Raw genomic sequence first — 21,301 nt, forward strand, 5'->3', positions numbered from 1 at the left:
TCTATTATCTTACCTGGACTGGTAAATTCAATTCACAGACAGACCCCAGTTTGTGGACCAGGAGCAGGTGTGGGCAGGGGGAGGGCGGTATGAAAGCTCAGGAAGGAGGTGGTCTGTGGGGATGACTGGAGGGCTGGCTCCTTCCCGTCCCCATCATCACTGTTCCCTTCATGAGCTGTCTTATCTACGTTTTGACTTTTTAGAAGGGGGTGACTCATTTACAGAGGGGCCGGTAAAGCAGTAGGGTCGGGGGAGGGTTACTTCCTGATGGACCAGTGAAGACCCTGCACTTCTGGACAGTGGCGTGTGCCTCTCACGGATCCTGGCTGAGCCAGCGAGGCAAAGGGGAGGGGACCCTGGTGCATTCCAGCTGTGGACTGGACGGGTGATGAAAGAGACAGAGAATCAGGAAGAGGAAGGCTTGGGGTGGGAGGAGGCAAGGGAGAACAGGCAGTAGACAAGCGAGAGAAAAGGGCTGGCCTGGGTTGCCTTACCCACTGTCTTCTCCCAGAGGACAACTGCAAGCAATTAAGCTCCCAAAGGCAAGCGGACTGATTTACTTCCACGAAGTATGTATTTTGGAGGTAGATCAGGCTTTTAAAACTTCGATGTACATGCAAATCGTCTGCCTGGAGATCTTATTGAAATGTAGGTTCTGATTCAGCAGGTCTGGGTGTCTGCATTTCTAATAAACTCAAGGGGAAATGATAGAAGTTTGCAGCTCTGAGGGGCCAGGAGTTCTCTGAACATAAATTTCTTGCTAGGAGAGGAGGGTGCCGGTTCTGGTGACTCAGACCCCACTCTCTGTGATTCCAGTGCAGGGGCCCACGAAGCAAATATATATTAATAACTAACCTTCATTGACCCTGCTTCCTTTGTGGCTCAGATAATAAAGAACTTGCCTGCAATGCAGGAGACCTGGGTTCCATCCCTGGGTCAGGAAGACCCCCTGGAGAAGGAAATGGCAATCCACTCCAGCATTCTTGTCTGGAGAATTCCATGGACAGAGGAGCCTGGTGGGCTACAGTTCATGGGGTTGCAGGTCGGACACAACTGAGCAGCTAACACTTTCACTTTGTTCATTGACACCAACTCAATGGACATGAACTTGGGCAAACTCCAGGAGATGGTGAGGGGCAGGGAGGCCCGGCATACTGCAGTTCATGGGGTCGGAAAGAGTCGGACACGACTTAGCAGCTGAACAACAACAGCCTTCATTGAACACTCTGGATGTGGACTGCATTGACTCCCCTCCTTTCCACCCCTCTAGTCCTTCCTCTTCCTCACCTTCCCAACTCTCTCGTTACTAGGCCGGTTCACACGCAGTCCATTCTCCTTGAATAAACCAGACCAAGTAATCAGGCAGCCCAAATGATCGCTCCTGATGGACAATATGAAACGAACTGATACCCCTTTATTAACAAGTAGATCTACAACCGTGTATCCTTTTGAACACTAAGGGAAAAAGGAGTTTTCTCATGTGCTCCACAAACGGGGGTGCTTGCTGCTAGGTTGGGGAACTGGAAGACACAGAAGAGGCTGGGGTTCCCTGGCCTCCGGGGGCGCACTGGGGGCTGCGGAGGTGTGGGTGTTGGGGGTGGGGGATGGCGTTGCTAGCAGAGGGGCTCCTTGCAGTCACTGGTAGGACCTCAGTGGGTCCTGCTTCTTCTATTTGGCCCCTTGCCTGGACCCTCGCTGCGCTGCGGGCATCTCACCTCAGCATAGATGACGGAAACGTCCTGTGGGAGAGTGGGGTCAGGGTAAGGAAGCCGACGTCACACAGAGGAGGAGACAAGAGCAGGAGCCCCATCTCACCTTGTCCTGCTGGGCTGGCTGGGCAGGCCTGGCTATGGGGGAAAAGCAGCATTCAGGTTAGGGCCCTGGGCTCACGGGGTGTCCCCTTCCCACCTCCTCGCTGCCACCTAGAGAACATGGGCTGGCAGGGTCCGGGCCGCTCCCCGGTCACTTCTCAGGGCCTCTCGCCCTCAATCTGAAAACAGGTGGAGTCAGGAGACCCCAGATGTGCAACCTGAGGCCAGATGAGCCTCAGCTGCTTCCACCAGGAAAGGGTGGTGGTCATGACAGTGACTGCCTTGTAGGATCCCAGCGAGAAGCAGGGGAGACGAAGGTCTCCAAGATACTTCTAGAATAACTCCTCCATTAGACACCTGTTCTGCATGGGGCAACCTTTTAGTGTGAGAGTGATATATCTAGTCTAGCTAGTGTATAACAAACAGAGGTCTAATTCTACATCTCTACTCTCACATCAGTCCTGTCTAGCAGGGGGTATTGGTTCCTTCTCACATGGAGATGAGAAAAACCGAGGCTCAGCGAGGTGAATAACTCTCCACAGTCACTTCCATAAGAAGTAATCTGTGCTCAATCGCTTCAGTCGTATCTGACTCTTTGCGACCCTATGGACCATGTCCTTCCAGACTCCTCTGTCCACGGGGTTCTCCAGGCAAGAATAAGAATATTGAATCTTAGAGAATGTGAAGCATTCTCCCACTGACAAAAATTACAGCATCTTGGAGCATAAGGGCTCTCTTTCCTTTGGGTTTCAGATCCCTGCACCCACCATCAGGTAAAGCCTGTTCAGAGCTTGAGTTGGAAACAGACCACCCCCACCCCCACCCCGCCTTCATCTTTGTTGTCTGCAAAGATTAAAGGATCCCATTTCCTCATTTCCTTTATTTTGCTCGTGAAAACCATATAGTCTGCAGTTGGCTTCTTTTTTTTTTTTCTTTCTTATGTTTAAATCCTCATTGTGCCTCTCCTCAGGAAGGAACTGTGCCCGCGTGGGCTTCCCATCTGCCTGGGCATGTTATGGCAGCAGCTGGTCAGGTCCCGAGGGAAGAGCCCTGTGTCCCAGAGACTCCTTGGCTTTCCACTTTCTCTAATGTGGGGGAAATGTGGCGGTGGGGGAGCAGAGCCCCTAGACTGATTCAAACCCATTTTATAGACCAGGAATTGAAATCTCTGTACAAGTGAGACGTAAAAGAAAGCTCCCTGTTTTTTAACACCTATTGCATACCAGCCATTCTTTATGGTTTCTACAACCCAGGTTCTATTCCTAGTCATTCATAATAATTTTGCAAAGTAGCCATTATCTGGGCTTCCCTGGTGGTGCAGCAGTAAAGAGTCTGCCTGCAATGCAGGAGCCACAGGAGACTCAGGTTTGATCCCTGGGTGGGGAAGATCTCCTGGAGGAGGGCATGACAACCCACTCCAGTATTCTTGCCTGGAGAATTCCATGGCCAGAGGAGTCTAGTGGGCTTCAGTTCATGGGATCTCAAAGAGTTGGGCATGACTGAAGTGACTTGGCATGCACACATTCAGGCATTATCTACGTTATAGATTAGGCTCAGAGAGTTTATATAACTTTCTCACAGGCACACAGAATGCAGAGTCAAGTTCTGAACTCAATTCTGACTGACTCAGAAACTCACACTTTTCCCACAATTCCATGTTGCCTGTTCGTCTGTTTGAGAGAGGACTAGCCTTCCCCATTCTGCCATCCTCACTGTCATATCTGTGGCTGGGGTTCATGGTCTTTTTGGCTCCATCTTAGAGCTGGGACTGTCCTGTTTAGACTTATATCTGGGGGCAGAGACAAACTATCATTCTTTTTCCTTTGTTCCTCCACAATGCCCAGAAAAGGGCAAACAAACAAACAAAAACCACCTCCCTAGTTGGGATGGTCACAGTGAAGGTATGGTGAAGATGATGTTTATGATGGTGAGATCTGATAGAGTGTCTGAAGAACTATGGACAGAGGTTCATGACATTGTACAGGAGTCAGTGATCAAGACGTTCCCCAAGAAAAAGAAATGCAAAAAAGGTCTGAGGAGGCCTTACAAAGAACTGAGAAGAGAAGCTAAAGGCAATGGAGAAAAGGAAAGATATACTCATTTGAATGCAGAGTTCCAAAGAATAGCAAGGAGAGATAAGAAAGCCTTCCTCAGAGATCACTGCAAAGAAATAGAGGAAAACAATAGAATGAGAAAGACTAGAGATCTCTTCAAGAAAATTAGAGATACCAAGGGAACATTTCATGCAAAGATGGGCACAATAAAGTACAGAAACAGTATGAACCTAGCAGAATAGAAGATATTAAGAAAAGGTGGCAAGAATACACAGAGAACAAAAAGATTTTGATGACCCAGATAACCGGTGGTGTGACCACTCATCTAGAGCCAGACATCCTGGAGTCCAAAGTCAAGTGGGCCTTAGGAAACATCACTATGAACAAAGTTAGTGGAGGTGATGAAATCCAGCTGAGCTATTTCAAGTCCTGAAAGATGATGCTGTGAAAGTGCTGCACTCAATATGCCAGCAAATTTGGAAAACTCACCAGTGGACACAGGACTGGAAAAGGCAGTTTTTACTCGAATCCCAAAGAAAGGCAATGCCAAAGAATGTTCAAACTACTGCACAATTGCACTCATCTCACACGCTAGCAAAGTGATGCTCAAAATTCTCCAATGCTCAAAATGCTTCAACAGTTCATGAACCGAGAACTTCCAGATGTTCAAGCTGGATTTAGAAAAGGCAGAGGAACCAGAGATCAAATTGACAACATATGTTGAATCATCAAAAAAGCAAGAGAGTTCCAGAAAAATATCTACTTCTGCTTTATTGACTATGCCAAAGCTTTTGACTGTGTGGATCACAAAAAAAATGTGGAAAATTCTCAAAGAGATGGGAATACCAGACCACCTGACCTGCCTCCTGAGAAATCTGTATGCAGGTCAAGAAGCAACAGTTAGAACTGGACATGGAACAACGGACTGCTTCCAAATTGGGAAAGGAGTACGTCAAGGCTGTAAATTGTCACCCTGCTTATTCAACTTATATGCAAAGTACATTATGTGAAATGCTGGTCTGGATGAAGCTCGAGTTGAAATGAAGATTGCTGGGAGAAATACCAATAACCTCAGATATGTGGATGACACCATTCTTATGGCAGAAAACAAAGAACTAAAGAGTCTCTTGATGAAAGTGAAAGAGGAGAGCGGAAAAAGCTGGCTTAAAACTCAACATTCAAAGAACTAAGAACATGGCATCTGGTCCCATCACTTCATGGCAAATAGATGGGGAAACAATGGAAACAGTGACAGACTTTATTTCTTGGGTTCCAAAATCACTGCAGATGGTGAGTGCAGCCATGAAATTAAATGATGCTTGCTCCTTGGAAGAAAAGCTATGGGAAACCTAGATAGCATGTTAAAAAGTGGAGACATTACTTTGCCAACAAAGGTCTGTCTAGTCAAAGTTATGGTTTTTTCAGTATGGATGTGAGAGTTGGACCATAAAGAAAGCTGAGCACCGAAGAAGTGATGCTTTTGAACTGTGGTGTTGGAAGACGTTTGAGAGTCCCTTGGGCTGCCAGGAGATCAAACCAGTCAATCCTAAAGGCAATCAGTCCTGAATATTCATTGGAAGGACTGATGCTAAAGCTGAAGCTGAAGTTCCAATACTTTGCCAGCTGATGTGAAGAACTGACTCCTTTAAAAAGACCCTGATGCTGGGAAAGATTGAAGGCAGGAGGAGAAGGGGACAACAGAGGATGAGATGGTTGGATGGCATCAGTGACTCGATGGACATGAGTTTGAACAAGCTCCAGGAGTTGGTGATGGACAGGGAAGCCTGGTGTGCTACAGTCCACGGGGTTGCAAAGAGTCGGACACAACTGAGCAACTGAACTGAACTGAACTGATTTTCGACACACTGGTGTTTGTGGTGATGGTGGTGGTGAAGTCGTGAAGGAGGAGAGATGGTGGTGGTGAAAGGGCCAGTGTTTATGACGATGGTGGTCAGGGTGATGATGGTGGCAGAGATACCTCACCCTAGGCCCCAAACTTCCCCTTTACATTAACAAAGATGTCAAGGTTGGCCGGAGATCACTTACCTTCATGCTCCCTTGTGATTTTATAAATCTCAGAGTAGATAACTCCTTCACTGGTTTCATTCTGGCGATACACTGAAAGAAGGAATGCGGCTTAACTAGGACCCACCTGTTCTCCCACCTCGAGACCTAAGTGTTCTGAGGATGTGTATGGAAGAAGCCAATCAGGGGTTGTGATGCTGATCACTGGCAGTGGGAAGTGGTCATTAGTGTGAGATATCTGGCGTGGCAGGAGGACTGTGCCCCCTGGCGCAGGTTCTAGCAGTTTCCCCATCCCTAATGTTGTTCAAACTAGAGGTTGTTGTTGTTTTTTTTTTTTTTTTTGTAAAAAATGGTAGTGAATACGCTAGTTTCTGCAAACCCCAGCTCTGTGGTGTGGAAGCAACCATACACAATACATACCCAATGTTCCTTGCAAAAATACTTGGTGGACCAGATTTGGCCCATGGGACATAATCTGCTAACCGTTGGCCCCCCGGGGGCTGGGATCCCTTCCTGCTTCCCTCTCCCACCACCAGCTCCATACCCTTGCTCCTCAAGCTCTCCCCGGAAGCCTCCTGCTTTCTTCTCCAAATGACTGATTCCCGAGACTCAGGCGCATAAGCCGTCTTTCTCCCGACTCCCCTGGAGAGGCCCTTCTCTGCCTTTGTGGACAGACGCTGGTCCGGATGCAAGTCCTTACTGTTGACATACAGCGGGTGCTGCTCTTCAACTGGGGCTGAGGGTGAATTCCGGGGTGGAAGGGGCCCTAGGAGATGCAAAGGTGTGATTCACTGGGCGCCCTCAAGAGCAGACTGGGAAGAGGGTGCAGAGTCCCCTTTACCTTTACAAATCGTATACAATTACCTTTAAAAATTGTATAAAATATTTAAAAATTAAATTAAAAAAAAAAGTGTCAGTAGAGGTTGCTGGGCTTCCCTCGTGGCTCAGATGGTAAAGAATCTGCCTGTAATGTAGGAGACCTGGGTTTGATCCCAGGTGGGGAAGAGCCCCTGGAGGAGGGCACAGCGACCCACTCCAGTGTTCTTGCCTGGAGAATCCCATGGACAGAGGAGCCTGGTGGGCTACAGTCCATGGGGTCGCAAAGAAACAGACACAACTAAGAGACTGACACAACAGTGGGTTGCTGGAGGTCTGAGACTGGTTTGTTGATGATTGTTAATCAACAGGTCTGGACTTGGTTAATTTTTATGGGATGTGTCTTTTGGAAAAAAAAAAAAAAACCCTAGTGGATAGGATGGCTCCGTAGGAATCACAAACTGGAGGAAGCAGGGTCAGAAAAGATGGGTTACACCCGTGCGTTGAAACAGCGCAGATCCACAAGCCAGGCCGCTTTTTAGGAGGAAAGCTAATAACTTTGACAACACACCATGTGCCAGAAACACGCCAGGACCAGGGAATTCAAATACAACATCTACTTAATAGCAAAGCTCCTCACCCAGGGACCAGCAGAGAACTGGGTGTCAAAAAAGCCCCCCTTCCTAAGTCTTTGGTGTCTGACATTCTTCACAACCACCTTGCAAAGGTTAATACTATGATTTCCATTTTTTAAAATGAGGTGATTGGTTGGGAAGGGTGACTTCTTCAAGGTCACACAGAAAGCTGGTGGAGACAGAATCTTAATCCAGTGTGTATGTGTTTTCTCCATTAGCCTGCCACCTCTGTGATAGCAGGCATTTCCAGAATTTTAAAAATTACGTCCTGGGATGGGAATTGGGTTACAGGTATATTTGAGAACACCCAGTTCATGCTTGGTGTCCAAGAAGTATTCATCAGCTCTACTAGCAAGAACGCATCAGAGTCATTAGGTAGTGCCTTTGGACATGGCTCCTCCTGTAAAACGAAGAGGGCATTTGTAGAGACTCAGAGAGGCCCCTGATTATTAAACATTCCCTGATGCTCATCTGTCAATGCTGTGATTCTGAGTTTTCATTCCCAAAGAGCTCCATGAATTTGATGGAACTGTGTTTTACGGGAGGCGTGACAAAAGGAAGTAAAATGAACACTTAAAAAACAGCCAGAACTTGTACACTTATGTAAGTGCTACTTTGAAGCAGACCTCGTGTATGACCACATCCTAGTTCTAGTGATTCCATCATTGGTCAAAATGCTTTGAAGATTGCCTTCAGAGATACAGTCTGCGGGATGTTTTCATTTCTTGAGGAATGGATATGCTGTCTGGAAATGATTAAGTGTCTTGGAAAGTTGAGCATGGAGAAAGAAGTTGTTGGACAGTGTTTCTTGGATAACTGTGGAATTTGGACTGAAAATGGTTTTCTGAGTGACATTCTAAAGAAGGATTTGTGCCCCTGAGATTCTGAAATGGTAAGACCTCCACTGAGAGTTTTATTTTCGTGAGAGACAAGTTTCTTATGAAATGGAGCCCAGGTGCTCACAGGCTGACAGTGGGGGTGGGGTGGGGGGTGGGAATGAGTGGGGAGGTGGAGTCTCCACGTGAAGAGGGATGTCCCTTTGTGCCCTGTGAAAGGCATCTTCTTAAAGATCTCTCACCAGTGACTGCTCCCCCACCATCTTGTTTGGGGCTGGGAGGGAGAAGACTGTGATGCGTTGCTTTGCCTTTAATGCTTTGAGCCAGAGGTGAGTGGGTAGGAACAGCCATGTTCCTGAGGCCAGGCCCGGAAGGAGGTTTTATGCAGGTGCAGGGAGAGGAGAACTCACAGGTCATCAGTTCACGGTCCCTACTCCTGCTGCCTCCCCATCTAACTCTGGGCCTGCCTCTGTCTCTCTCCTACTGCACTGTCCTCAGTTGCTCAGTTGTGTCTGACTCTTTGCAACCCCAGGGACTGTGGCCCGCCAGGCTCCTCTGTCCACTGGGCTTCTGCAGGCAAGAATACTGGAGTGAGTTGCCATACCTCATCTAGGGCATCTTCCCAACCCAGGAATCAAAGGTCTCCAACCCAGGTCTCTCACATTGCAGGTGGATTCTTTACCAGCTGAGCCATCAGGGAAGCCCATGAATACTGGAGTGGGCAGCCTATCCCTGCTTCAGGGATGTTCCTGACACCAATTACTTTCGCCCTTGGGAAGTGGAAAATAAAAATGTTGCCCCTGGGGGAGGAAGAAATAGGTTGATTTGAACTGCTGTAGGTGCCCTAGGAATAAACTGGCACCAAATAGCTTTGGCACTGGGAGCCATTCCCTTCAACATGGCTTCAGGCAAACAAAGGTTAAAATTGGAATAACTTGGAGCCACCCAAGGTGATTGCTTTGAAAGCCAACATTCATGCTTAATTATCATGACCAAGACAGGAAGAGAAGAGTCTTAAATTTCAAAACCCATAGATTACCTAGAAATCCCATTTATCTAATTATTTTCACTTCTTTCTCCCTATAGAAAGGGAAAGTTGCTCAGTTGTGTCCCACTCTTTGCGAGCCCATGGACTATACTGTCTGTGGAATTCTCCAGGCCAGAATACTGGAGTGGGTAGCCTTTCCCTTCTCCAGGGAATCTTCCCAACCCAGGGATCAAACCCAGGTCTCCCGAATTGCAAGTGGATTCTTTACCAGCTGAGACACTAGGGAAGCCCTAGAATACAGGGGTGGGCAGCCTATCCCTTCTCCAGGGGATCTTCCTGACCCAGGAATCGAATGGGGTCTCTTGCATTGCTTGCAGATTCTTTACCAACTGAGCTATCAGGGAAGCCTCTTTCTCCCTATAGAATCCTCTGCCTATAGCATTACTCTCATCTGATGTTTTTTTGTTGTTGTTGTTCCACAAAAGCACGTGATGGATTTATTTCAAAAGTACATATTTCAGTCTTTAAATGCTGTTAAGAGAAACGAGGCTTGTTGAAATGTAAGTTGGAGGCAGGCATGTGGTAGACAATATCTTATAGGATAGTTTCACATCCCATCTGAAACTTAACTAAACTTTTTATTTTCAAAGACTCTGACCAGAGGAATTAGAGAATGGATAACAGGAGCAAAGGCAGCTTGGGAACCTGCCAGGTGATGTGCTCAAACTAGAATGAGAACGTACTGAATTCCCACTCAATGCCAGGCTAATACATTCGGTATGAGATAGATGTTACTTCATTATCTCAGACCTTACAACATCCCTAGAGGGAGACATTTGGTGAAGCTTCGAGGAAACTGGCCCAAGGTCACTGAATTAGTAAATAGCAGTGCTGGGACCAGGCCGCTCCCCAGTCCTCTCCACCACACTTCCTTCCTGTTGAGTTGACATACATGGACACTCACCCAGAGCCCAGCACAGCACAGAAGTGTGTGTGCATGAGCATGCATGTGCAGAGTTCTCATGTCCTCTTTCTCCCCTACTAAGTGGACCAGAGCTCCCCTGACTTCAAGGAAACAGTTGGAGGCCTTGGGTTTGTCATAGTCACAGCCACAGACTGTCTTTCAACTGTGAAGGACACTGGTCAAATGTGAAGCCAAACTGGTCTCGTTTGGCTTGTAAGAATTCCTCTGTTTGTGCCTTATTCATTCCTGAGTGTGCAGCAGCGTGTTTGTGTGACTGCACCGACACTCTCCTGGGTGTGTGTGAGTTCTGGAAGCTGTAAGTGTCCCTCCGTGGGCCCCTTTGCGTGACATGTGAAGAAAAGTCCCTCTCCCCTCCAGTACCCAGAAGTAAGCAGCCAGTCCCATAGATTCTGGCTTTCCAGTGGCTGGATTGTGCCTGGCATAGGGATTCAGTAACCAAGAGGGCCAAAAAGAGTTACTAACCGTTTTTCCTCCAGGGTCTGAAATACCCCAGAAATGCAGCAGCAATGACCATCATGGCAAGCAGGCTTGCAAGCAGCCCAGGAACCAGCCAGTTCCTACTGGTGGGGTCAGATAAGACCTGAGGATCTGGGGGGTGAGTAGAGGTGACCATGAGCATTGAGGATGAAATTCACAAATGGACCCCAGACAAGTGGGAAACGCTTGGCCTGAAGAAGCCTGGCCAATGGGAATGAGGGATGGACCAAAGGATGTCAACGTGGATGGGCAATACCATGGCTGACCATGTGGGCCCCCCCACCTCTCTGTGGTATCCCCTCCCTCTCTATGAGCTTCACTCTTTCCCCACCAGGCTCAGTGGAGATGTTCCCAGCAGGGTCGTTGCTCAGTCAGGAGTGCCTGCTCTGGACCCAGCCCTGTGCTGGGCATGGCAGGAGGAACACAGAACAGTGAGGTCCAGGGCTCAGAGCCCAGCTGGGGGACAAGACCTACCATCCACAGAGAGTGTCTCGGGCTCACTTGTCTCTCTGGAAACATGGTTCCCGGCCTCGCAGGAGTAGTTCCCAGCATCCTGCTGTGACATCACCCGGAAGAGGCAGGAGGCGGGTCCCCCGTGGGGAGCCACGTGGTTCCTCAGGATGTCCCCATTGAGGTGGAATGAGTACAGGATCGGAGGGGAGCCCCTCTGGGCCTCACAGAGGAGTTCCACCTCGTCCCCCACAACTAGGCTGGTGGGTCTCAGGGTGAGCAGAGGACGGGACACGGGAGCTGGGGAGCACACAGTTGGGAGGTCAGTGGACTACCCAGGGTCCGCCCTTAGGGACCCCTCCCCACCCAATCAGGGGCCCACTGCCCACAGCCCAGGCGTCTAAGTAGTGTCTCCCCTTCCCACTTACTCCACACCCTGAGCTCCAGCTGAGGGCTCCGTTTCTGGACCCCACCACCCTGAGGGGACGCCTTGCACCAGTAAAGTCCAGAGTCTCCCTCCTTGGCTGCTGGGATGCGGAGTTCCGGGCGGGGGCTCCTGTTCTGCAGGGTGCGGCCGTCCTTGTGGAAGGAAAAGAGCAGCCGCCGGGCTGGCGTCTGACTGTGCGGCTTCGTCTGGCATCTCAGAGTCACAGGTTTCCCCTCACAGAGCTCGTGAGAGGGGAGGGCCGTCAGCACGGGAGGCGGGAACCGCACTGGGGAGAGGCAGCCGGGGGCTCAGGATGGGAGTCCGGACGGTGAGGCCCGGGGAGGCTGAGGTCTGAGCTTCGGCCCACTCAGGGCCCCACGGGAAATACCATCACCGTCTCCCAGCACCTCACCGCTCATCCCACCCACAAACCCTGAAACAATGCCCATGCTCCCAAGTCCCTCTGGGATCCCAGAAAGCCAGACCTGGAGGGGCCTTAGCAGTTACCTAGTCCCCAGAGGGGAAGAGTCTGGCTCAGGGTCTCAAGGGGGCGGTGAGCGTCAGGGCATCTTCCACCTCCTTCCCTGACTCCAGACATGTCCCGTGGTTGGGGAGGGTATGTAGACAGCCTCTTGGGCCTCTCCGGGCCCTGCCAACTGACCCAGCAACAGGGGCAGCCAGAGGGAGGGGTGCAGCCCTGAGCCCTGCTGTCCTCTAAGACCAGGCCCCTGAGCAGCACCCTAACCATCCCACCCCCCAAGTGGTGACTCACCTTGGACTTGAACCGTGGCAGTCCCTGAATCCCATGAGTCCATGTTTCGGGGATATTTCACCCGCCCAGTGCAGTTGTAGTGGCCACTGCTGTTAGCTGTTGCTGTCCCCAGGAAGAGAGGCCAGTTGTTCTTAGAGAAATGGAGGAATTTTCCATCTCTGTAGAATGTCACCTGGGACAGCTCTGCGTTCTTCCTTCCCCGGCATCGCAGAATCAGTATATCCCCCTCAAACACGAGGTATGGCTGGGCTTGGAGGCTCAGCCAGACTGTAAGATGAAGGAACAGGGTCACCCTGGAGCTCTGGGTCCCTCAGTCCATTTTCTCCCTCTTCCCCAGCCTAATCCCACCCCCCACCCAACCCATCTGGGATGGAGGCTCCTGGATGGCACCTTCCCAGTTGTCACTGTCGCCAGCTCGTCATGCCAGACCAGGGCCTGCCCTCTGCTTTCGTCCACCCCCTTCCTCTCTGCTTCCTCTGCCTGTCTCCTCTTTCCCTCCTCCCCCCTCTCCCTCCTCTTCTCTCCTTGCGCCTTCTCTCTGGCCTCCTTCCCTCCTACGCTTCTTCTCTCCATTCTTTCCCCTCCACATGACCAGGGATGGGACCCTTGCCCTCTGCAGTGGAAGCTCTGTTAGAGTGTTAACCACTGGACCATCAGGGAAGTCCCCCTCCGTGTTTGCTTTTGCAATGCACTCTCCCCTGCCACCCCGGCAAGCTTGAGGCAAACTGGGTTCCTTCCATGCATTGTTCTTCTTTGTTCCTCCTGATCGGATCCCCATTCTCCTAGTCTGGTTCCTTCTCCCCTGGTGACCCCAGCTCAGCTCTTTGTGCAGCGTCCACTTCGGATGGTATGTGCACCCCTATCCCTCAGAGAGGAGCTGAAGGGGTGGGTGTTGGACATGCCATGACCTGGGCTCGCTGCCCCCTGCTTCCCTCATCGGGCTTCCCCAGGCCCAGCCTCCATCAGCACTCCCAGCAGCGAGGTTTGTCTCCACCACAGTCACGGTGTGGGATCTGCCCCCTCTGTCCTCATTTCTAAAATGCCTTTTATGCCCTGATGTGAACAAAAGAAGAACTCCTGGGGACCCAGCATCATCTGCAGGGCAATCCCAGACTGGCCTGGCCCCGGGACATCCGTCCTTGGCAAACCAGGTACCGCTGGTCCCAGACAACCTCAGAAGCCTGAGAGTAATGATGTGCAATCAGATAGGGAGCCCGAAAAAGAGCCACAGCGCACCCTACCTTTGCCTGGCTCACCTGGACCCCTAGGACTCTTATTCGCACCCAAGAACTAATGATGCTCACAGCGCAGCTGAATTACGGGCCTTGCTTCCTTGGCTGCTCTTTCTAGCACCACTAAATATTGGTTTGGAATCTTTCTCTCGGGCATCACAGAACATGTCCCTAGAGGTCAAGATTTCACAGGTCAGAGTTTTCACCCACTGACAGAAGCTCCATGGAGATCAGTGGGACAGGATGAGCGGGAGGGCAAAGGTGGCCGAAGGAGAAAGAAGGCGGATCCACAGACAGAGATGCCTGCTTCCTGGAACGTTAGCAGGAAGGGAGCGAATCCAGACCTTGATGAACGGGGATGGCAGGAGCTCCAGAGCCACACCGAGAGGAGACTTATAAGGGAGCCGGATGGAGGCCTAGAGCCCTTCTTCCGGAACTTGAAGTCACCCTGTAACTATCCTTGGCCAGAGACAGTGAAGTCCTGGGTTTCTCCTCTTCCTCGGCATTAGTGAAGACTCCTGAGGATGAGGTCTAGGCTGGTGCTGCTCTGAAGGTGTTGCTGGGCTCCCAATGTTGTTCAGTCTGCCAGTCATGTCCCACTCTTTGCAACTGCATAGACCTGAGTGTGCCAGGCTTCCCTGTCCTTCACTCTCTCCTGGGGTCTGCTCAAACTCATGTCCAAACTCATTTCTAGCAATACTTAGTGATACTAGAAAGAGCAGCCCAGGAAGCAAGGTCCGTCATTCAGCTACACTGTGAGCATCATTAGTTCTCCTGTGAGGCAAAAAGTCTTAGGGATCCAGGTGGACCAGGTGAAGACAGGATGCGCTGGGGCTCTTCTTAGGGCTTCCTAGTCTATTACTCATCATTACTCCCAGGCTTCAGATGCCATCCAACCATCTCATTTTCTGTCATCCCCTTCTCTTCCTGTTCTCAATCTTTCCCAGCTTCAGGGTCTTTACCAGTGAGTCGCTCTTTGCATCAGATGGCCAAAGTATTGGAGCTTCAGCTTCAGCATCAGTCCTTTCAATGAATATTCAGGGTTGATTTCCTTGGATTGATCCAATGGCCCTGATTTTACCTATCTATTAAGTTTTGGCCCAGAGACACCCTTGGAGATGAAAGAGACATGGACAAGACTTACCAGTTTTCCCAACACAGGGAACTGCAAGAGAAAAAAAGTGATAGATTAAGTAGCAGAAATAACTTTCTGACAAGGAAAGGGCCTGTCACCTTATAAATAGATGCTAACATTCATTCAACCAGTCAACCACCCAGCCCCCTAAGCACATAACTATCTAAGCCACCCAACCTCTCACACACCCAGCCACCCAGCTATCTAAGCAAACAGCCACCCAGCCACTCAGCCACTCAACTTTTATGGTGGACCTACTGCCTGGAATTCTTTGCCCAATCTCAGTTCAAATATTACCGCCTTAGACAGGTCTTGCTGGGCTTCCCAGGTGGTGCTCATGGTAAACAACCTGCCTGTCAATGCAGGAGATGCAAGAGACACGGGTTCAATCCCTGGGTTGGGACGATCCCCTAGAAGAGGACATGGCAACTCCAGTATTCTTGCCTGGAGAATCCCATGGACAGAGGAGCCTGGCAGGCTCCAGTCCCTGGGGCTGCAAAGAGTTGGACATGACTGAAGCAACTTAGCACAACTATCAAAATACCCCATTGTGTTACCATCAGAGCACTTATCATCATTTAAAATTACCTTACGATTAAATTGCCTACTTGTAATCACCTGTCTCCCCCACTCTGTCTAGAACTTAAGCTCCATGAGAGCAGGTCCTCGGCCTGTCTAATTCACTGGCGTATTACCTACACCTAGGGCCTGTGCCTGGACTATGGTCTGTGTTCAATAAGCATATACTAAATAGATGCACGAATGCTTCCCCCGCTTGTGCAGGGCAGGGAACAAAAAGCGGAGGACACAGGACGAGATTCTTGCACTATAGTGCCTGAGGGGCCTGTTTACACTTACAGAAAGACTCAGCAAAGCAGGACCGAATTCCTGTGGCCCATCTGCCCACAGAGCTCTGGGGAATAGAGTATTTGGAAGTGATCATAGGAAGGAGGTAAGAATAGATTGTGTGGATGTGATCATAGGAAGGAGGTGAGGTTTCCCTGGAGGAGTGGTCATTAAATGACTGTGAGGCATGGACAGGCAGCTTGGATGCATGGGATGCAGGCCGGTGCCTCACACCGTGTCGCACATTGTATGCATTGCACTAATGCTTCTAGACAAACGAATGCTTGAGGAGAGTAAGTGGACAGGAAAGTGTTAGTTGCTTAGTCATATCTGACTTTTTGTGACCCCATGGGCTATAGCCTGCCAGGCACCACTGTTCATGGGATTCTCCAGGCAAGAATACTGGAGTGGGTAGCCATTTCCTTCTCCAGGGGATCTTCCCGACCCAAGGATCAAATTCAGGTCTCTTGCATTGCAGGCAGATTCTTTACCATTTGACCAACAGGGAAGTCCAGGTGACCTGGAAAGAGAGGCCAAACCACAAGATGATGACAGATGCGGTTAGGCAGGGGTGATCAGCCTAAGGGATGAGAGACCCTAAACTGAGGGATGGAGTTGGGTATAAAGCAGTGGAGCATATTCTGGGCTTTGGGGCAAGAGGCAAAAGAATGAATGAGGTAGGGCTGAGTTCAGTCAGTCCAGCCGGGCCCCAGGCATTGACTTGTGCCTTTCTTTGCTGGGTGCTGTGCGGAATCCTAAGAAATGCATGAATGGTCTTGGGAGGGGTGGGTGAAGATCCCCTCAGCAGATCTGGCATGTTCGTTCACAGGCCATCATGCTTGCTGTCCACATGATTTGGGACATATTCTCTACCTACTCAGCTCAGGTCAGCTCTGCCGCAGGTTCTCAGGGTGTTTAAGATTATGAGTCCATCCCTTCATCTTCCCTGCCTCCAAACTAAGTGTATCTTCTGTGCTCTTGGGAAGCACATAGGCTTTGGAACCAGATGACGTGGGCTGATTTCATAAGTCCATCTCTTTCTATGGGAACTTGCACGGGTTGTTTAAAGTTCAAGAGCCTCCAATTCCTGGCTCTGTCTGTATAGCGGAAATGACAATGAAACGGAGCAGGACCGTGTGTGTGGTCCTTGCCCCTCCCACCACCAGGTTCTCTGCTTGCCATTTGCCTCTGGAAAACTTTAGTCAGAGAATAAATTTAATCAGAGAAGTGAGAAACGCTGAAACAAAAGAAAACAGTTTCAAAGGGGACCAAATAATAATAATGTAGTCATTAAGCATAGTCAAGGGCCTTTAGTTCTGTCTCAAGGGCTATAGATAATATTCTGAGCCATATCCTATGAGCTGTCTTATAGATACGAAACCCCAGGTGGAGAAATTAACTGCATGATGACCAGCCTGTGCCCAGGTCATGAGCTGCCACAATGTCAAGAACTGACTGCAAAGAAGTGGGAACAAATGGACCCCAAAACTGAAGATTCACTGGATCTAAAACAACCAAGATGATGCCAGTCAGACCACTGATGACCAGTTTGAAGATGACTGTCAGAGATGACCGTGCTGTTTCTGTATGTAGCCCCCACGCCCCACTCTGTCTATAAAAGCTCTCACCCGCTGCTTGTCAGAGGGGTGTCAGCCTTTGGACAGATGTCCGCCACTCTCTCCCACAGTTGCTGGCACCTGAAATAAAGCACTTTCCTTTCCACCAACCTGGCCTGCTTATTGGCTTTTGAGTGGCAAGCAGCCAGACCCCCCCATGCATACCTTTCAGTAACAATAAGTCATTTCTCCCTTACAGAGCAGTTGCATAGATTATACCGACTCCCTGCCTGGGGAGGTGGTTTCTGTTATAGCTGAAAGCAGAAAGAAGGCCTGACCTCAGAGTGACTAAGACCTCACTGGGTAGTGATGCCTCCCCTTCTTTTCCCTTCCCCACCGGAAACAGTTTTGCAGCTACAAAGTGATGAACAAACAAGCCTGAGGTGACCAATGCCTATAACAAGAGGGCAGGCTCCAGTGAGCATAGATGCTTCAGATGAGCTTGTGCCCCAGATCCCAACGGCTTGCTCTCCAGGGCATTGCAAGGCCTTGGGGTTGCGGTTGCAGAACCGCTGTGTATAATCAAAGTGGCCACCAACTGGGGACAGAGCAGATGACACCTGCTTACAGCAGTTCCTATGAAGAGAACCCGAGGCTTCGGTCAGGTACAGGCTGACGATGAGGTGACAGTGTGATGTGAAGCCAAGAGCTTCTGTAAAGCTGTGGTGTCCTGCATGGCGGAGGTCACAGCCCCAGTGAACTCTGCACTCATTGGGCCACTTTGGGAGGGATGAGAACGCCCAGCTCCTGACCCACCGACAAAGCTTATCGGACCGAGCAGACCAGGGCAACGAACCAGGCCTAGAAACCATTTCCTACTAGGGGACTTGGCAGATGTTTATCTGAGGAAGATGAGACAGAGTAGGGATAGTCAGTGGCCTTTGAATACCTGATGGGCTAAGCTTAAAAGAAAGGAGAGACTCGCTACTTCATAGGGGGCCTTCCTGACCCAGGGATCAAACCGGCCGTCTCACATCTCCTGCTTTGGCAGGCAGGGTCTTTACCACTAGCACCACCTGGGAAGCCCTCATAGGGCAGAAGTGGAACTAGTTAGATCAGAGAGGCAGGTTTTAGCTCCACACGAGGAACTACATCACAGTAAATCTCTACCACGTTGCAACATGCTACCCTGCCAAGGGGTGGCATCCACGCACTTGGAGGGCTGTGTGTCACGGATGCTGCGTGCGTATGGGGGGTGGGTTCCAGTACCAGGACTGAAGCTGGCTGACGCACAGCTCAGAGGAAGATCAAGCTTCATTGCCTAAATTTTAAATACACCTTAGTGTGTGTTAATCACTCAGTTGTGTCCGACTCTTTGCAATCCCATGGACTGGGGCTTGCCAGGCTCCTCTGTCCATAGAATTCTCCAGGCAAGAATACTGAAGTGCGTTGCCATTTCCTTCTCCCAGGGATCTTCCTGACCCAGGGACTGAACTCAGGTCTTCTGCATTGCAGACAGATTCTTTACCTTCTGGGCCACAAGGGAAGCCCAAAGACATCTTTAGCATACAGCCATGTACCAGCGTGTTCAGTGACAGGGCTTCTAGCCTCTAGAATCTGTGATAGCCAACACTAACAACAGGTACCATTTGTTGTGTGGCCATGTCCTGCCAGGCACTTTAAATGAATATAATTTCTAGTTTTACCTGATTAAATTCCAACTACATCCAGACTTGAGGTAGTGAGACAGAACAGAGAAAGCACAGGGCTTGACAAAATGAGTTGGGTTTGCATCTCTGTTTTGCTCATTAGCAGGGTAATTCTGGGCAAGTTTCTTAACATTTTTGAACCTCAGTTTCCCCAACTGCTTCATAGGGATAAAAATTAAGCCCTCCCCTGTAACGACTCTGAGGGTTATATGAGATAATGCATGTACTGTACATTCAGTGTTTTTTTTTCTCCTCTGTCTCTCTGGCCACATCTGAGAGGAAATAACGCTTGAGAGGAAATAGCAGCTTTACCCTTACGGTAACTTCGTTGTGACACTTTCAGCCAGGGGGTCCGAATCGCAGGCTGGCTTTCTGGGGTCCTGAGCATCCTGAGATGTGACTCAGTCCTGCCTGGGTTTCCCATATGCCATCGAATTAGTCAGCCAGTCACTGACTGTCCACCTCTCCTCCTTTGCTTTCCCCCATCCAGATCCTGGGCTACACGCCGGGAAGCTCTTAGATTTTTATCTAGTCAAGTCCAAGGACTCTATTCCCTTCACAAGGAAGGGATGTGCCCTTAAGAATCTCCCATCTGGAGTGTATCCAGGCACGAGGCCATCCTGTCCCTGCCCTAATGTGAGCACTGACCCTCTCACTTGTCCAAATGACCATTCATAGAACACACAGGGCAACATGGTGATGTTGGGGAAGGACGAGCCCTGAGTGGAACAAGTATTTTCTTCTCAGAGGCTAAATTCCCACAAACTCGACCCAGGAAGGGGGTGCTTTTAGGAATGCTGTTGCTTTTCAGGGCTTCCCTGATGGCTCAGACAGTAAAGAATCTGCCTGCCATGCAGATTCTGGATTTAATCCCCGGGTGAGGAAGATCCCCTGAAGAAGGAAGTAGTTATTGACTCCAGTATTCTTGCCTGGAGAATTTCATGGACAGAGGAGCCTAGCGGGCTACAGTCCACTGGGTTGCAGAGTCAGACATGACTGACTGACTAACACATTTTGCTTTTCTGGTTCAATAAAAACAAACATCTGGGACCAAGCTTAAAACAAAAAGCAAGTCAACTCAGAAACTGTGAAGCGAAGTGATCTACGTGCCCAGACTCATTCCTTCTGAGTGTAGCATCTGACAATGCCTGAGACTGAGCTGAATCTAGGGGAGCCGAGTAACCCACCCCCACTCCAATCCTCTGTCTGGAGACCAGTCCCTTCTGGCATCAAGGAGAGCGCTATGGATTCAGAAGAATGGATTTGAACCTTCATATAGGTCCCCATGGGCTTCCCAGGTGGCTTAGTGGTAAAGAATCTTCCTGCCAGTGCAGGGATTCAGGAGATGCAGGTTCGACCCCTGGGTCAGGATGATCACCTGGAGAAGGAAATGGCAACCCACTCCAGTATCGTTGCCTTGGAAATCCCATGGACAGAGGAGCCTGGTGGGCTACAGTCCACGGGGTTGCAAAGAGTCGGACACGACTGAGCGACTCAACCACAGCAGCAATAATGATAACCTGGGTCCCCATGGGCCAGTCAGCCCCAAATCAGAACCTCCCCCTGACAGAGAGAGGAAGTAGGCGGAATAGGAATGGTCATTTTGAAGAGGGCTTTGGACACTCAGGGCATAAACCTCTTGACTAGGGAAGAAGCCCAGTCATTATTGACTGGTTCTAAGAAAAGGCTGAGGCTTCTTAAAACTACATCTCCTTGTAAAACCCCACGTTTAGCTCCGCTTGCTGAGCAAAATGTGTGGAACTGCCTTTTGTCCACTTCCCCGATCCTTCCTCCGCACCCCAGCAGCCTCCTTTCCTTCTTTGATTTTATTTTCCTTTCGAGATAGACCTGATGGATATTTTAACTTGATTTTATAGGGTGAAAAATGTCATTGGGATTCAGCATGTGATTTTTTTTTTGGCTCCCTAAATTAGCTTTGACACATCAAATGGTTGCCCTTCCAAGGACCCAGGAAAAAGGGGTAGGAAACCCTGGGGCTCCCCAGATGGCCTCATCCCCATCAGCCTCATCCCCATCACTCTCAAGCATACCCATGTGCACACACTGGTCTCAAGCTCTAGCCATAAACCCACTTGAACTAGGGAAGGTGAAACAAGGAACTTTGCATCTGAGGAACAACACAGTCTTTGGTGCCCAGGAGAGGCCACTGGCATTGGTGACTTACCGAAGAGCAGAGCAACTGTCCAGAGCAGCATGGGGCCCAGCCTGGCGTGGAAGAGGGTACACGGGGCAGCCCGAAGTCAGGCGCGAGGATGGCAGGGCGAGCGTCTAGGTCGCAGGCCCAGGGGTGGGTGGGTGACCCCCTCTGACGTGGGTTGTGTTAGCGCTTGATAATCTAAATACAGGAAGTGGGGAAGAAACTAAAAGCTCATTTTGGTATTTCTTCTTTGCTAGAACGAGCGCAACACAAATGAATTTTCTTGACCATAAAGCATAAGGTAGTCAGATAAGCCACTGGCAAGCACTTTATTGTTTTCTTAATATATATATTTTACTGAAGTGTAGTTGACTTACAATGTTTGAGAT

At 49.8% G+C, this 21,301-nt stretch overlaps 1 protein-coding gene across 2 annotated transcripts; it reads right to left on the reverse strand.

Moving 5' to 3' along the window:
* Positions 1-1,394: 1,394 nt before the first annotated feature.
* FCRL6 (Fc receptor like 6) lies at positions 1,395-21,096 on the reverse strand. Of its 2 annotated transcripts, none has more exons than XM_043877344.1 (10): positions 20,940-21,096; positions 14,653-14,673; positions 12,277-12,543; positions 11,506-11,790; positions 11,129-11,377; positions 10,613-10,738; positions 6,435-6,656; positions 5,912-5,983; positions 1,816-1,847; positions 1,395-1,739 (listed from the first exon to the last, which is right to left on the reverse strand). In XM_043877344.1, the coding sequence occupies exons 1-10, from the start codon at positions 20,968-20,970 to the stop codon at positions 1,650-1,652; spliced, it is 1,395 nt and encodes a 464-aa protein (XP_043733279.1). In that variant the 5' UTR covers positions 20,971-21,096; the 3' UTR covers positions 1,395-1,649. The 2 variants fall into 2 exon arrangements, with proteins under 2 accessions (XP_043733279.1, XP_043733278.1); XM_043877343.1 differs by having other exon boundaries at positions 11,102-11,377; positions 20,940-21,095.
* Between the last annotated feature and the right edge of the window lie 205 nt (positions 21,097-21,301).

Source organism: Cervus elaphus, chromosome 20 (assembly GCF_910594005.1).
Source record: "Cervus elaphus chromosome 20, mCerEla1.1, whole genome shotgun sequence".
Lineage (NCBI taxonomy): Eukaryota > Metazoa > Chordata > Mammalia > Artiodactyla > Cervidae > Cervus > Cervus elaphus.